The 17,812-nt window shown below is 47.2% G+C and overlaps 1 protein-coding gene across 1 annotated transcript in view; it reads right to left on the bottom strand.

Moving 5' to 3' along the window:
• Window positions 1-17,356, bottom strand: part of EXT1 (exostosin glycosyltransferase 1) — a 265,219-nt gene extending 247,863 nt beyond the window's left edge. The window contains exon 1 of the mRNA XM_083450549.1: window positions 15,071-17,356. Within this exon, the coding sequence (XP_083306675.1) occupies window positions 15,071-16,035 (965 nt within the window). The 5' untranslated portion in view covers window positions 16,036-17,356. The remainder of the gene's footprint in view (window positions 1-15,070) is intronic.
• Window positions 17,357-17,812: the final 456 nt, after the last annotated feature.

Genomic DNA, 17,812 nt, shown 5'->3' with positions numbered 1-17,812 from the left:
CCCTGATATATTTGAACCCACTTGGACCCTTAGACCCATGTGGTGTAGTGGTTAAGAGCAGTGGACTCGTAATCTGGTGAACCGGGTTTGCTTCCCCGCTCCTCCACATGCAGCTGCTGGGTGACCTTGGGCTAGTCACACTTCTCTGAAGTCTCTCAGCCCCACTCACCTCACAGAGTGTTTGTTGTGGGGGAGGAAGGGAAAGGAGAATGTTAGCCACTATGAGACTCCTTCGGGTAGTGATAAAGCAGGATATCAAATCCAAACTCTTCGTCTCTTCTTAGAGCAAGGCAGTAAAAGTAGTTTAAAGTGCAAACTGCTGTGCACACACTCAATGCAGACGCCTTCTTTTCTCCCACCATCTCGGCACTGAGATGCTGTAACAGCAACGGAAGGGGGAAAAGAAAGGAAGCGGAAAGAAAAATGACAGGCAACTGAAAGCTGTAAAATGTCAACCTGATGGAGAGATTTGGAGAGTGAAATTTGAAAGGAAACAGATCAGAGTTACAAGGGAGAAGCAGCCCAAATGGAAGCAGCCCAAATGGTATCCTATTAAAAATTGGGGGGGGGGGGAATGCCTGGGAAGAAGGTACCCACTTGCAACAAAGCATCTCTAGAGTGGTCCTAAATGGTATGCCCTTGGATATCCAGGGCTACCCAGTTTAACCATGAATATATAGCACACCTTAAGAAAAGAAAGGGACGCGGGTGGCGCTGTGGGTTAAACCACAGAGCCTAGGACTTGCTGATCAGAAGGTTGGCAGTTCGAATCCTCGTGACGGGGTGAGCTCCCGTTGCTCGGTCCCTGCTCCTGCCCACCTAGCAGTTCAAAAGCACAAAGTGCAAGTAGATAAATAGGTACCACTCTGGCAGGAAGGTAAACGGCGTTTCTGTGCACTGCTCTGGTTTGCTAGAAGTGGCTTAGTCATGCTGGCCACATGACCCGGAAGCTGGATGCCGGCTCCCTCGGCCAATAAAGGGAGATGAGCATCGCAACCCCAGAGTCGGCCACGAATGGACCTAATGGTCAGGGGTCCCTTTACCTTTACTAAGAAAAGAAAGGGCTGCAGGTACGCAGAGTTATTATTTTTTTAAAGTTCTGCACGCAGAAAAGCTGGATCCTGCTGTTTTAGTAGGCTGTGAACATTAGCCCAAAGTGTGCACAATTCTTCTTTCTTTGCATACATTTGCTCTGCATTTATTTTTTACTACTGCACAATGTATAATATACAGTGGTGCCTCGCAAGACGAAATTAATTCGTTCCGCAAGTTTTTTCGTTGTGCGAGTTTTTTTTCTTGCGAAGCACCACTGCATTTAAACACTGACAACGGCGGGGAGGGGTGGGGAGAAGCAGGGCAGCTGCCGCAGCCGGTACCTCAGACTCACCCGCGAGTTGTGGCCACCGTGCGACGCGGCTGCTGGAGGGCGGCGGGGCTCAGGAGCGCGACTCTAGGGAGAGAGAGGCGGTGGCAGCAAGGGCTCTCTGAGGGGAGTGCGCGAGGGCGGTGGGCAGCGGCGCGAGGCACTAACCGTCAGCCGGAAGGTGGGAGGGAGCCGGAGGAGCAGGGAAGCAAGCGTGCGTGCAGTGACCGTCGCCATGACACGAGAGGCAGGGCCGTTTCGTCTAGTGAAGCAAGCCCTTAGGAAAATCCGTCTTGCGAAGCACCTCAGAAAACGAAAAACCCTTTCGCCTTGCGAGTTTTTCGTCTTCCAAGGCATTCGTCTTGCGGGGTACCACTGTACTCTGGTCCTGCAATCAGGAGTGGAAGGAGAACTGGACACTGCAGCCCTGTTCCCAACCAACTACTGGAAATCCCTACTTCTAAGAATTCAACCAGCACACTTTCAAGCGTAATCTTCACAGCCATAAAAGACTGGAAACTCTGATAAAAAATTAAACCAGAGATTCTCAGGAAGCTGAATTCTCCAGTACTCTATTCTGCTTGCTTGCTGGCTCTACACTTATTTATATTCCAAGGTAGGGACCGATTTCCCTCTCTCCCTATAGTTCTTTCAAAGGGGTGAGGGGGGAGGACTCCACCCTTCCCCTTGGACACAGCTGTTGCGAGAAGAAGACGGTACAGTGGTACCTCAGGTTAAGAACTTAATTCCTTCTGGAGGTCCTTTCTTCATCTGAAACTGTTCTTAACCTGAGGTACCATTTTAGCTAATGGGGCCTCCCGCTGCCGCCACACGATTTCTGTTCTCATCCTGAATCAAAGTTCTTAACCCGAGGTACTATTACTGGGTTAGCGGAGTCTGTGACCTGAAGCGCCTGTAACCCAAGGTACCACTGTATAGTTGAGGGAAGCGCAACGCCACTTTGAGTGCAAAGCCAACGTTAGCTCGGGAACTGGAAATGGGGCAGGGGGGAGAGAAATGCCAGCCTGCCAAAGAAGAGGAAGGGAAAACAGGCCAGTCCTCGGAGGATTCCCAATCATGGTTAGGTGAATAGACAACATCACATCTGCACCGGCCTATGACAATGGATCGTTAGCACCCAAACTGACTTGGCGTTCCTGCTTGGGTGCATGAACAGGTGTAAGCCCCATCTTCTCCACTAATCACAAGATGAAGCAACTTGATGCATAGAGTCAAGGCTCATGGTCCCTCCGGTAAAGGAATAAAAAGGAGAGGGGAAATCGTAAAGGCCTGCACATAATTCTTTTTTTCCTTTCTCCTTCTGTGATGGCTTTTTTCTGGCCCACGTAGGACCAGTCTGGAAAGTTAGCCTTGGTGAAGACTTGACGTTTTCATTCACAAAAAAGTTTTTGATTTGAGTTTCTACTGAAATGAGCCTGCATTTTAATGTTGTATTTTAATCTTGTTTTTTAAGTTGTATTTCAATCAATTGTTTTTATACCTGGTGTTAGCCACCCTGAGCCCGGTCTTGGCAGGGGAGGGCAGGGTAATAATAATAATAATAATAATAATTTATTTTATTTATGCCCCGCTCTCCCCAGCCAAGACCGGGCTCATGCTGCTCCCGAAGCAACCAAGAGAAAGAGGGCATCCCCACTCCTTTAGCACATGATTAGCAGCCCAATGGTATGTGGACACCATTACCCTCATGCGAGAACATTTGTCATAGGTCAAAATGCCACCATATATTTTTTGCTGTGTCTCCAACACAGAACACTACTTTCCAACGGGGGTTGTTTGCATACACATGGATGAGAGCCAAATTATTTTGTCTCCGTATATCTGCATGGAAAACAGCCCTTGATTTACTCCTAGGTAAGCAGGTGTAGCATCAAAGCCCAAGTGACCCAAGGGGGTTTCAGTCCTCCCTCTCAAAAGCATCCCTCGGACCACCTGGTCCCCCTAATCGCTCTGCCAACCTTCCTCCATTCCCTTCCAAGAGTTGTTTTAGTATTCATACCGTGGGCACACCAAGAGTTTTACTTAATTTGTTCCCACAAAGGCTAAGAGAATCTGACAATTAATAAGAGTTAGAAACAGGTTTTCTTACACTCATAATGAGTCCTCGTGTCTTTCATTATGATCCACATGCTTATATTAATTTTCAGCGATTATTTGCCATATCAGATGCTATCAGGCTCCTTATTGTTCTTCTTCTGAATACAAGATTTTGATGGCCACCATCTCCCTGCCCCACTCAGGCCACTCCCAAAGTAGTAAACTGAAAATGAAAATGCATTATTCCCCTTTTAAGGGGAATCCAAATAAATGGCACCACCCAAAACAAATCCTATAATTATATTTCCCCACTTGGATTAGGCAGATTGATATTATTATTATTATTATTATTATTATTATTAAGACCTCATCCACCAGCACCCCATATAACACTGCATGGCAAAACAAAGACACAAAGAAACAGCATCGCATATGGGCTGCCTCTGTGGAAAGAAAGCAAAGCATTTTTTGCCTTCTGAAGTGCAAAATCCCTGCTGCAAAACCCAGAACTGTTCTCTCCTTCATCTGCAAATAATGAGTTTGATTTGCAGAGGCAGGCTCCGATTTGGCACCTGCAGAAGATATCGGGTGCAATTTTGGATGGCGCACTTTGCAACAGCTAAACATCAAATTCCTCAGCTGCACCTGTAAATCAGGTACTGTTATCAAATGTGGATGCAGTTATCTGTGGGTTCAAAAAAAAAAATGTTTAAAAAAGCCAAAAAGAAGCTGTTCTCTGGGTGGGGGGTGAGAGCTGAGGCCTCCAGGTGCACTTATTGCATCTTTCTGAATGCCCTATTGCCCAGGTAAGGTCATTTGCATTCCAAGTGAGAGGACATCATATGTTATTGAGTTTTGTCAGAATCACAGAACTGTAGAGGTGGAAGGGCCCACGGGGATTGTCTAGTCCAGGGGTCAGCAAACTTTTTCAGCAGGGGGCTGGTCCACTGTCCCTCAGACCTTGTTGGGGGCCAGACTATATTGGGGGGGGGGGAATGAACGAATTCCTATGCCCCACAAATATCCCAGAAATGCATTTTAAAGAAAAGGACACATTCTACTCATCTAAAAGCACGCTGATTCCCAGACCGTCCACGGGCCGGATTTAGAAGGCGATTGGGCCGGATCCAGCCCCCGGGCCGTAGTTTGCCTACCCATGGTCTAGTCCAAGCTCCTGCAATGCAGGCATCATCTGCCCCACAAGGGGCTCGAACCCATGGACTTAAGATTAAGAGTCTCATGCTCTACCAACTGAGCCATCTCAGTCCGCTAAAGAGAGGCTGCAGTGACCTGCTTGGCCTCTTCTCCACGCTTAGCATTGGCACAATAGCATTCTCTTAGACCAGGCATAGGCAAACTCGGCCCTACAGATGTTTTGGGACTACAATTCCCATCATCTCTGACCACTGTTCCTGTTAGCTAGGGATGATGGGAGTTGTAGTCCCAAACACATCTGGAGGGTCAAGTCTGCCTGCGTCTGGCTTAGACCTACATAGCTTCTACAAGGTTGGGGTATCATCTGTCTCCATCAAGCAAAAGCTTATCTTGATTTATGTGCCCAATTCCACTTTACAGAAAGTACTGGAATTCAGGTTTCCTTGGCGCTGAATCTGGGATATTTGGTGCCACCCACTTTTTTTTTTAAAGAGACAGGCAGAGAATAATCGTAACACACCCCACACCGACATTCTCAGAAGTCACAAGCATGTTGCTTTAAATTACATGGAATGGAGATAAGCAAATCTATTACCCCCCCCCCCACATGGACAGAACACAGTCCAAGCTCCATTCCTGCAGCCAGAAAGTATTTGTGTTTACTTTGAAGCCTCCCCTAATTTCCAGCAAGATTTACTGCTTAACAAGCGTATTTATGCAGGCAGCAACAAATCCACTTGCTAAGGGAGCGTTCCCCTGGTTTGGATAAGATTAGAAGAAATGCAAGATATCCCTGTCAGTTTCTTATCTTCCCAAGTTCTGCAGGACAGGCAAAGCCTTCTCTCACTCACACCAAAGTTTGGAGAAAGCAAATCTCTTGCCTGTTTCCAACCTTTTGCAGCACCCCAGCGCAAGTGAGACCAAATCCTTGGTCTCCCCTAAAGCTCAAAGACACAGGGACCGGTTGATGGGGAGAGCAAAACTACAGGTTGTTTTGTAAGCAGAGACAATATTAGGAGACCTCTGTTGTTTAGGATTGCAGCCCAAGAATGAGAGCCGCAACCTGATGCACGCTTACCTGTGTAAACCCCACAGACCTCAATGCAGCTTATTTACAGGTAAACATGAACTGGCTTGCACTGAACATCTGCATGCAACGGACCATCAGGCTCAGACACCTATCAAAATAAAAAGTCTCCTGATCTAAAACGTGCGCAATATTTCTGAATGACTTTAGATTGTATCTCAAAAAAAGAACGTGGGCCATTGATCTGTGTCCACATTCCAATGACCAACTGCAATTTAATGGGAGGAGCTGGGAGAGGAAACTGAAGACTCATTCTAAGCAGAGCAAGTTATGCAGCCGGCAAGAGGGAAGGAAGGTTATCAGCGGCAGACATCAATGCTCAACACATACACATTCCAGGAACTCAAATGGGTTTTTAATTGGGTGCAAGCATACAATGGGAACCTGCATATGATCGCGGTTTATAGTGAACTCTGTGTCAAAAGGCACAAATCCAAGCATATAATTATAACCCGTTACAATTATGTAGGGGAAACGAAATAAAGAAAAAGAGAAAGATACAATCCAATCTGGAAGCCTGCTCAATTGACATTCTTAACACACTCAATACTTTTGTTTCATAGCCAGCTAATCAACCAAATCAGGGCTAATTCTGTTCCATTCAATTGCACAGAAAGTATGAGACAAACAAGTAAACAAACAGGAAATTTGCTTACGGAAGAGTTTTTAAGCCGTTATGTGTTACCGATACTGTTCAAAAGGACAGAGGGGCGGGGTGAGGGGGGAATAAGAGAGAGAAAAGGAAACTTGTTTGAACAAGCGAATTCAGCCCTGCATAGATTATTATTAGCTGCCTTACAAGGATGATTTTATCAGTCGCGCACGGCAATTCCTCTTATCAGCTTAGAGGGGAAAGTGGTCTTTGCAACAGACTCAGCCAGACCAATGGGGTTCAAAGAACAAGAAACAAGATTTGGGAAGGACTGCTACAAAATCTCTTTTTTATAGAGATTTTGAGCAGCGGCTGGATGGCCCACTTACGGGGGATGCTGTTGTAGTGGACTTCCTGCTATCAGAAGAGGACTAGATTGCCTGAGAGGTCCTTTCAAACTCTAATAATTTCAATGACACCTGAGGTAGGACTTTTAAAAAAGGTGCGTGCTGTTACATCACCTGAGGCTTTTACGGCACTGCAGAAGCTGACAAGATCAATCTCATGCACACACACACACAGAAATTTTAGGTATCAACAATGGCAGGTGTGTGCAAAGCATCATCTTTCTATCAAGAAAGATAGCGGCGCTGAAGGGGCGCTGCGCAGAGAGAGAGAGATTTTTCTTCTTGTTGTTCTCCCCCTCTAAAACTAGGTGCGTCTTATGGTCGGGTACGTCCTATAGAGCGAAAAATACGGTATTTATTTTTGCCCGACACCTAAAGACATGCAATGATGGCGCAAGCAAAGAAAATGCGACAATTTTTAAAAATATTACACACTAGCCCCAGATGAAAGGTGCTTCCAAGGATGAGCACCGTGAGTCAGAGCCTAATCTCTAAAGTTCTTCCCAATTTCACGGCAAACTATAGAAGGTGTGGCATTTAGAAGACTTCTTGTGACACAGCAGGCCTCCACAGCTTCAACAAGTAATAATAATAATAATAATAATAATAATAATAATAATAATAATAATTTAATATTTATACCCCGCCCATCTGGCTGGGCTTCCTCAGCCACTCTGGGCAGCTTCCAACAAAATATTAAAATACCGTAATACATCAATACAACAAGCAAAGAGGGATTGCTACAACAGAAGAGCAACTTTGGTCTCTAAAAAGATTGCCTGAACATCAGAGTTATAAGCCAAGCGAGATGCAATGAGGGGAGGTGAACAGCAGTTAAGACGTGATATAATTAAATATCCAAAATGCCTGCTCGGTATGTCATTACTGGTTTATTTTACAACCATTTTAAAATGCCTTTTTGAAGGAGGAAGGGGGAAAAGGGGCATCTTCACCTGTTCAAAAGAAAAGGGGGAGGGGGCAGCTTGCTACAAGAATATTTACGCTCAATGTGATTTTTTTTCCCTTCTGAATCGTATTATCCACAGCCAGGTAGAGCCTTTTATTGGATCAAGGTCTCTTTGCAAAACAGGAATTTCTTCCCGTGTATTTCTCTGCCTCTCTCTCTCTCTCTCTGCGCACGAAACATGTCAAATCTTGCTCGGCCAGCCACGTCCTCTGCCTTGAATTCCTCCATCAAGAGAAGCCTGCTTTCATGACTCCACACTGGAATTCCTAGTCACACTGCTTTGAACCGTAATGTCTACTGGACATTATGGGAAATGGCAAGGCTTAATAAAGAACAATTTGCTGGCGAACTGAGAAGAGAGAACGGCACCCAGCGAATAGCAGCGACAAAGAGGCACATTGATATCAGGACCTTATAAAACTATATTTTACATAGACACAGGCTCCTCCTATGTTCCCATGCAAATTTTCAAGAGGCAACCAAGTTCCTCATCAGATAACGATCCATGAAACCCTATACCTAGCACACTCTTCAGTTGGTGCAAAGAAATATCTTATCTACAATTTTAGTAGAAATGTGCTCATAGCAGGTTAGGCGGTTTCCCCAGCTATCACAATATTATTTGTTCCGACTGGCAGTAGGATCCCTCCAGTCTTTCCTGTCACCTGAACCTTTTGGCTGGAAGCCAAGGGACTGAACCCAAGACCCTCTCTGCACACAGAGACACACAATACTACAGAGCTGATGTGTTAAAGTCAACTAACATTCACACTAGGCTGGTTCTAATTGGCACCCCTGTACGCATGGAAAGATGCAAATCTAGCAGAGATGCCCACTGTCAGAAGATGAGGGGGTGTGATTTCGACCAGTTGCCCCTTACCCCTGAAATCCACTCACCTCCTATCCCTGCTATAGACCCTCAAGTCTCTGGAACTGATTTGGCGGGGCATTAGGAACTGAAGGTGGCAAAAAAAGGGAACTGGAAGAATTGCTTCAACTCCGCTAAATTACAATGCCCTTCTATGATTGCAAAGTACCATCTGGTTCCCCATTACCCCCAGTTAGCCTGGAAGGATAACTTTATTTTTTGAGAGAATGTTTTTTTTCTTTTCCCTAAGACGTTATGCATTCATAGGCAGGCAACACATAACTTAAGGTTATGCTCATTAATCCTTGTGATGTGAAGTAATCTGCAGCTGATGCAACTGATAGCTCTTGCATTGCCACACATAGAAACAGTTACGGGCTATGGACAAAACATACATACACGCAGACAATAAATAGTCTGTTTAGCAATACAGAAAATGCTGCTTTAACTACATAGATAAACATGCAGCTATTAATCACTTATTATTACAGAGACGGCTGCCTACCTACCTGCACTGACAACTCCTTGGGTATTCCTGGTAAAGCTGCTAAGCAGATAATGAACAGAGAGAACCCTCAGGAAGTCAGATTTCAGCTCGCCGTCAAACACCCATCCATTAAGTTAAGTAAATGCTTGATGCTATTTATCTTAAAACAGCGCATTGGCTCAAAATAGACTTGCCAGCCCAATTCATAAGTGGCAAGGAAGACGCCGGTTCTCTGCAGCTGAATCCCATGCAGTTGAAGGCAACATCTGAGTCAAAGGGTACCTGGTCGCAAGTGTTGCTTCACCCTCAACGTGCAAGCGAATGACCCGGGTGCAAGGAATTCCCACGTGAAAACAATTCAGCCTAAACATTAGCAACACTCTTCCGCCATCAGTCTGGTCTCAGGAACACTGGGTCCTTTTTAACCTGCTCTGCCTCACCTGCAGCAAACTCCTGGGTCACTATTATAATCAGTAATTGCTCTAGGGATGCCAACAGAATGTTAGCAAAAAAGGGGAAGATTTTTACATATACACATTAACACCGCATGGCCTCAACCTAAAGGACAGTACCAACATCACTTTCCTTCCGCAATTAAAGACCTTTTGAGGCCTCCATCTGCAAGCTCAAAACCTGCCACCTTGGAAACAGCACAATTTTCTCCCGATGAAGGCAAAACCAAAGCCTTTTGCTATAAGAATTAAAAATTTCTGTTTTGCTACTCACTGTTATGAATATATGGTTTTAGTGATTAACCGCATCAAACTAGGATCCAGAACAAAGTGTTGTTTGATGCTTTCATTATTGCGTCTTATAACGTAATATATCTAATAAACATTATATAACAATATTTAGTCGGCCAAAGCAGCTGCACCCATTGATTTCAGCTGCCATGCCGAAGAACTGACGACCCTTCATTGCTTTTTGATTTGCCGATTAAGAACCTGACCCCTCAATTACTCCTGTTTTCTGACATTTTGCCATTCGAAAGAGGATCCTCATCGCCAAACCATTTCCTCGCCAGCAATCACTTCCACTCAGTGGGGGCATCCAAGAATAAACAAGGCAACTATGGGGTGTAGCACTCTTTAGGCCGAGGGGGCCGGCATTTGTCCACAGACAGCTTTCCAGGCCATGTGGCCAGCAGGACTAAACTGCATCTGGCGCAATGGGACACAGTGACAGAAACCAGAGTGCATGGAAACACCTTTTACCATCCCACCGCAGCAGGACCTATTTATCTCCTTGCACTGGTGTGCTTTCAAACTGCTAGGTTGGCAGAAGCTGGGACAGAGCAATGGGAGCTCACCACCATCGCAAGATGAGTGTCACACCCCATAGTCGCCTTTGGCTGGACTTAACCGGTCCAGGGGTCCTTTATCTTTTTCAAATTATCAAGAATAAGCATTTTTGAGTTTTGCAGAATCAGTTCCACAGGTGCCATGAGAAGTTGTGGGTTCACACAATCATGAAACACCTAGTGTACAGGGCAAAGAAGACATGCACCACTAATATGCACACAGACAGAGTAATACACACTCTTCCTCTTTTAAACAGAGTGGACAGTCCACCTTGCAGCTTCATGGTCCATTGACAAAGGAAATTGGGCTCAGCGGACATGTGCCAAGGACTCTGCATCTTCCAGACCCAATTCCTTCCCCTCCCCGTTCAAAAAGCAGCAGACCATTTGCTTCTCTTCAGCCTAAAAAATAAAAAATAAAAAAGCAAGACACAACACCTAGGCCCATATTACAAAGCACACTACCCAAGCATTTATATGATTCAGAATTAATGGCACTAAAAACAAACCTAAAGAAGCGATACAGAAGCATATGTATTAACATAATGTATATTAGATACATACGCACAGAGAGTGCAAGTCGCTCCTTAAATCCCGTTTGCGAGTATTCTAATCAAGATAATGCAATTCATTTTAGTCGGCATCAGCTTTATCTGCTGAGATGCATAACTTTGATGAAAATTAATTAGTTCAGTGCTGCAGATGGATTTCTTAATAGAACTTGGGAAGACTGAGCCAAAACATGTCAAACACTCACTAAGCATATTGCAAAAATGTTGGGGACTTATTAGGACGGATTTGGGGGTGGCGGAAGACGGGTGCTGGACAGTTCTCTGGGCAGAATTTAACGGCCATCAACTTTTACACTTAGGTTTTTCCTCCAATTTGCTAGTCAAACAGATTTTGCAAATGATTATAATTTACAGCCTGATCCTTTCCAGGTGTATTAAAAACAAACAAAAAATAATTATCCACACAGAGTCCAATTTCAGTGAGGTTTAACCCCAAGGAGACACAATCAAGATTGCAGACTTAGGGTACAAGCCTTCGCCCATTTACCTGGGAAGAAGACCTATGGAATGTAATGGGGATTTCCTTCTGAGTAAACCAGGTGCAGAGGATTGTGCATTGAAGCCACAATCCTGTGCACACTTACCTGAGAGTTAAGAAACATTTAATCCAACGGGGCTTGCGTCAGAGTAGACATGCCCAGGATTGCAATCTCACTCTGCTAACACAACAATATAGCCCTTTTTTAAGAAGGGGAAAGGAGAAGTGAATCTAATTGTGAAGTTTACACTTGCTTTCCCTCGTTCAGCCACTCAGTGTCTGCCTTGCCAGGATCAATATTGCCAGGCCAACAGGTCACCTGCAGAGTACCTGCAGTCCTGTCCATCACAGAAAACGAGGAAAGGTAAATTCCTCTGCAAATTCAATATCAAACACGAGGTGAAACTAGGAGGCACAGGAACCGTGGCCTCACCCAACTGCGTTGAGGCAAGGTAGCCCATTCCTCAGTTTGAGAATGGTGCATCTTCAACACCAGCCAAAAGGAACTATGAATTGCTGGACTGGATGCCCAAATCATTGAGCACTCCACTCACAACAGCAAGATTTGTGTGGAATCTTAGGGCAGATGTAACGGCTCTCCTGCTGAATAGCTCAGTTGGTAAGAGCAGGAGACTCTCAATCTCAGGGCTCTGGGTTTGAGCCCCACATTGGGCAAAATATTCCTGCATAGCAGCGATGACCCTCAAAAATCCCAGCTCCGCAATTCTACGATCTCTGGCCCCTGGTATACATTGCCTCTACCCACAGAGGTTCCACACAGATGTTTGCAAGCCCTAAGAAACCAGCCATGAAGAGGCTAATGCACCAGGAATTTGTCTTCTTTCCAAAAAGCTCTCAACATTTAGATCAAGGGATAATAGGAGGACAGATGTTTCTGGACTCCGAATCCTAACACCCCCAGGCGACATGGCCAATGGCCTTGGGAGTTGCGGTCCAAGAACATCTGTAGGGTCAGAGGCTCCTATTCTCCAGCCGAAATCGAAGGCAAGGCTAGGATTTTTTAAGGCAGTTTCGGGATAATCTTTGGAACTGTCACATTCTCTCTCGGAAGCAAGCCGCCTCTTTCTGCCCCTCAAGGTAAAGAGAGTTAACAGAGGACAATCTCCTACAACTATCACATGTATGAGAATAGATATAATGTGCTTATAAAGAGATACCGCCAGGATTCTGAAAGTCATGCTTCCCCCAGGATGTGGCCTTGTCAGATTTCATAAACTATATGTGCAGAGCCAAGCATGGACGGGACTTGAATAGTGGGGGGAAGGGGGAGCGAGAGACAGGGTTCTGCACAGTAATGGCAAAATTCTATAAATCCGCACTGAATCTGTGCCTTGGAGTGATTTCTAGGGGTGCCAACAGATGCTCACACAGGTGCCGCCTTTCCAAAGTAAACGTTATTTATGGCATTTTGCAAAAGTAATCACAGCCACCTTTTCTAGAATACCGCGAGTCAACATCCCTAGGCTGCCTTTAAAAAACCCCACAGAGGACCCTGCTCTACCTCAGACAAAGCTAGGCATTTTTTGGTGCCTAAAACGAGGAAGTGGAACCCTAACATCTTCTCCCAGGGGGAAATGACAGCACAAAGTCCTGCACTGACATTCCCGGTTGCTGGGACTTGTGGCATCCCTTAGTCAAGGGACCGAGACCTCCAAGAGCCAACCCTTTTAAGCAGGGTGTGCTTCTAAACATAAATGAACCAAGGGGAGCTTAGCAACATACCCAAACTGGTAGGACTTAAAGGAATGGAAGCGTTAGACTAAGCTCAGATGGCAACATCAGAGTGGTAGATCATATTCCAAACAAAGAAATTCCTGAAAGCCTACAGGCATTTAAACCTCATTCTCTCAATCGCTCACCTCCTTCAAGAGACCCATTTACCCTGCACACTCACCCAAATATGCAAGGAAGAAGATCTTGAGTTATGCGCGAGCTGCAAAGGTTTGCAAATATGCGGGCATCACCAGGATGATATTCCCATGACCTCTAAATGCACATTATGCACACAGCCAACGGAATTGGCCCTGGTGGAGGAATCAGGTGCACTGCCAGTACAGATGTTCCTTATTTGGCTGCTCTTGCAAGAGCCAGTAATGTTCATTCTTCTAGTCCTAATCAAGCTTTCAAACTTTTCCATTTATGACTTACATATTGACAACGGTTGCAGTCTTCCAACTTGTATCGCTGATTTTACGAGTCTCCCTAACCATCCCTGACACAACCTGTGTTTGGACCAACATCTAAATAAAAGGAGTAAGCCTCCGCATTTGTTTCTCACATGGAAATCAAGCTGCTTTTACTTAGGGATCTCAGCTCTGCAAGCACAAACGTGGTCAGCATTTAAAGTTAACTAATGAGTTTCGAACAGGCTCATTATCACTATAACCCTACAGTGGCCATTTCTGCAAAGCTGTTGTCTCAACAGCATCTACATGCAAAAAGTTACATTCACAACTTGCAAGTTATACTGGAGAAGAGAGACACTAGGAATAGGAGCCTGGATGCAGAAGTAGCTCAGTTTACACCTGCTATTGTTGACGCACCTGGGTAAGTGTATGAACTGCAATGAGCCTCTCTCTAGGTCTGGAGAAAGGGTTCTGTACAACTCAAAAGCTTGTAAATCTACTCTACTACTTGAGGAACCAACAGAAGGTACCACCCATATTACTCCGCAATTTGTATTTCTTATCTAGATTGGTATTCATCCCATGGAGTTAAACGTATCAAAAGTAGGAGGGGGGGAACGACATGGAACAGAAAAACCACAGGAAACAAACCACAGGAAACATTTACACCGCTGGAAACAGCTGTCAACATGGAAATATGCAAAAGGTTTTGGAGCTGGACACACCTCAACGTTCCCTGGTTTCACAGCTGTTTTGTGCAAGAAAAATAAAGGTGAAGGCTGAGCATCCATCCAGCACATAAATTAACCGGATCAGTTCTGCAGCTGCATACCAAACTCATAGCCATCTAAATAAATGTTCACACCCACACGTTTTAGCAAGTCATCAGATTTCTCTGAACTTTGTTCTAGGCATTATCCATCAAGGTTAAAACGAAAATCGACACCACGCAGAAAGAAGCCTTTTGTGCAAGCAGAACTATAAGGGAGCTAAGCTACAATGAACTTTGTTCAATTTCTACCCAGGATGGGTCACAGCTGACTAGGACACCACAGGTCACTCCACCTTCAGCTGCAGCTGAACCAAGGAAGCTTACAAGACGAAGCTGTCACCTGGCACACTTTTACCTCAGGAGGAAGCCCCAAAGAAACCAGGAAGATGCCCCTTGAACACTTCTTGTACATTCAGAAGCAAACCCCGGAGAATTCAGCAATATGTACGATGATGCAATCTTATGCATGCTTACTCTGCAATAAAACCAATGTTTTTTAGTGGGGCTAAAAGCGCACACAGGATCGCAATCTCCCAAGTATGCATAGGCTTTCATCCTGATTTCCAATCAGGGGTGCAATTCTCAAGTCATTTAAATGCCTCCACCCAACTCAAGGGGGGCAAATAAACCTGGTAGGCCCACACCTCCTATTTCACACTTTGAAAGATTTCCATTTATCCTGCTTGTAGTTTTCGGGGGAATTCTGTAGAAGCAGCAGGCCCGAACGGTGGGACTTTAAAGGGGGTTGCAGAGAGCCCTTAAGCTGCCCCCTTTTAACGTGCAAAGAAGGAAAGAGACAGCAAGAGCAGCCACTTACTTTTCATATTCCGCGTTGTCCCTATCGCACCGTGAGTCCTTGTGCTTCTGCCAGTCTTTGCCGTGCTTGCAGGTGGTCAAGAGGACAACATCCTCCCCATTATGGACATGATATAAGGCATTCCTGGTGTCGGACCCTATCCCAGTCAGGTACCTTTTCCCCTTGAACACCAACATGTACTTCCTGAGAGGAGGGATGGTGTTAAACCTCAGGAAGCCCTTCTCCCCTCCTGTCCTCGGGTGATCCTTAGAAAAGAGCGGGATAGAGACGTCAAACTTCGGGCGGAAGTTTTCCGTGCTGATGCTGGCTTTGGCTAGCATGGCCTGGCCAATGTCGAAGCCCACGTCCTCGGTGTAGTCGGGCCACGTGCCGGAATATAAATTAAAAACTAAGTGGTTCCTACCATTGTTCCACAAGTGGAGGTTCTGGACCTTGGACCGCAGGTTGTGCACGTACTGGGGGGACAGCTGGTCCCTGTCTAAGGTATCCAGGCTGAGGACGAACAGGCAAGCTTGGCTGGGGTCGGAAGTATAAAACCGGGAGCCTTCGATGGCGGCGAGGATGTTTTGGTAACTCTCGGCGATCTTCTCCCCTTTCTGCTGAGGGTAGACGTACACCTTGAAGCCGTTCTTTTTGCAGAGGGCGAAGTCGAAGCAGGACTCCATGCGGCACTTCTTGCCCTTGTAGACGCTGGCGTTGGCGTCGCGCTTCTGCCGCGGGGAAGTGTGCATGTTGTACTCCTCGTTCTCCAGCTGCTCCCAAGGGACGAAGGGGCGCAGGGCGTCCGGGAATCGGGGCCAGTAGTGCTCGGGGCCGCCGCTGTGCTGCAAGCCATTCCTGCTACTGTGAGCCTCCCGTCTGCTTTGGCTCCTGGATGCTCTGAACTGCAAGCCTCCCAAGTAGAACAGCAGGACGACGAAAGTGCCAGCGGAGAGCAGGATGAAGTAGCGTTTTTTGGCCTGCATGTGTCCTATCTGGGTCGAGAGGATTGTAAATAAACACAAAGATCGCCCAAGTTTGCCAGTCGACACTTTCAGCTTGAGTCCGCCATCTTCCCGCCTGCAAAGACTTTAAACTCTCTTCTCCCACCTCCTCTTTATTCCTTTCCCAAAGCCTCGGACTGATGCAGCGCATGTGGGCGATTTCTTTAACTTTCTCCCCTCCGGTCTTTCATCTTTGGCTCGCACAATAGAGATTGGGGAGGGAGGGGGGAAGGGAGAGAGAGAGAGAAGGGAAAGGGAGAGAGAAGGGGGAAGACAGAGAGAAGGAGAAGGAGAGAGGGACTGAGAGAAGCAGGGGCAGGCAGAGAATAATCACGCCCAGCCCGGCTTTGGAGGGGAGGAAAGGAGGGAGCGTGGGGCTAGGAATTCTCTTGCGAGGAGGAGAGAGGGAGAAGGCACCCGCTCCGGGAAAATGAAACCACCCAGCCCAGGTCCCCCGTTTTCGCCCTCAAATCGGCTGTTACAAGATTGAGAAATTTGTCCCGCCCTCTCGCTCTCTCTTCCTCTCTCCCACACACCGGTGCTTGCGGATGATCAAGGTGCAAGAGCCGCAGCAGCAGCAACTTCAACTCACACACACAACATTCCTCGGGTGTCTTTTCCTAGCACACAAAATAGGAAGGGGAGCGCTGGGGGAGGGGGGTGGAGAGAGAGGTGAGAGACAGACGGACGGACGGACACACACAAACACACCCCGAGCCGCCCGGCTTTCTCCGAGCAAGTCGGTATATCACCAGCAGCCTGTGCAAGCAGCCGGCTCCGGTTCGCGGCGTAGCACCATCCGAGGCTCACATCTTCCAGCCCGAGCGCCGTAACCTGACGAATCCCTGCATTTCTCTCGCCTTCTTTCCTTGCAGCGGCTCCGCGGGGAGGAGGAGAAGGGAGGAGAGGGAGGTCTCTCTTCCAGGCTGCTCTGCGATCTCCCCCAACCAGAGAAAAGACCCGCCGCCGCCGCCTCTTCTTCTGCTGCTGATGTTTCTTCTTCTTCTTCTTCTCCTTCTCCTCCTCCTTCCTTTGCCTTCGCGGCCGCCTCCTCCTCCTCCTAGCCCCCGCCCCTCTCAACCATTCATTTCAGCGAGCGGCGGTGGCACAGGAGCGCGCGCCCCCCCCTCCGGGAAGGAAAGGGGCTGGCTGGCTGGCTGGGAGGGAGGGAGGCTGACCGCCGCCTCCCCCCGCCTCTCCGAACGTTGCCGACCGCGGAGTTCCGACCGTCGAACGTTACCCGGTTCTGAATGTTACACTTGCAACATTCCATTCCCCGACACCACGGCGCTGACCTCATCCATCCACGCAGCCCGCTCGCCGATTGGCTGGGCGTCACGTCCGGAGGGGGAGGTGCTTCCGCTGCACCCATTCATAACCCCCCTCGAGCCGGAGGATACAGCTTTGCGGTAGATCCAATGGCCGTGGAAGCTTCTCTTCCTCCTTCCCACCCCCCACCCCACCCCCCTTCTATACCCACCCCTCTCGGAAGGTGCGTGCCCGGTGGCTTTCTTGCTTGGTGGGTGCGTGGGGTGATTTGCTCGAGGGGATACCGGCTGCAAGGGGAAACGGCCTGCCCTCCTGCCCCCCCCTCCTCCAATCCTGCAATCAGAAAGAGACACTGATTTAAAGGGAGGACCCTAAGTGTGGATGGAGGGGGGGGGGACACTTACGCACACCCATCCAAGTCTCTGGGAATTCGGCACCCACAACCCTCCACCCCCAAAAAACTCCACCCCGGCCCCAGTGCAGGCAGCAA

This window comes from Podarcis tiliguerta (genome assembly GCF_965153285.1).
Source record: "Podarcis tiliguerta genome assembly, chromosome: 7".
NCBI classification, from domain to species: Eukaryota; Metazoa; Chordata; class Lepidosauria; order Squamata; family Lacertidae; genus Podarcis; species Podarcis tiliguerta.
This window is presented reverse-complemented; position numbering and strand designations above follow the sequence as displayed.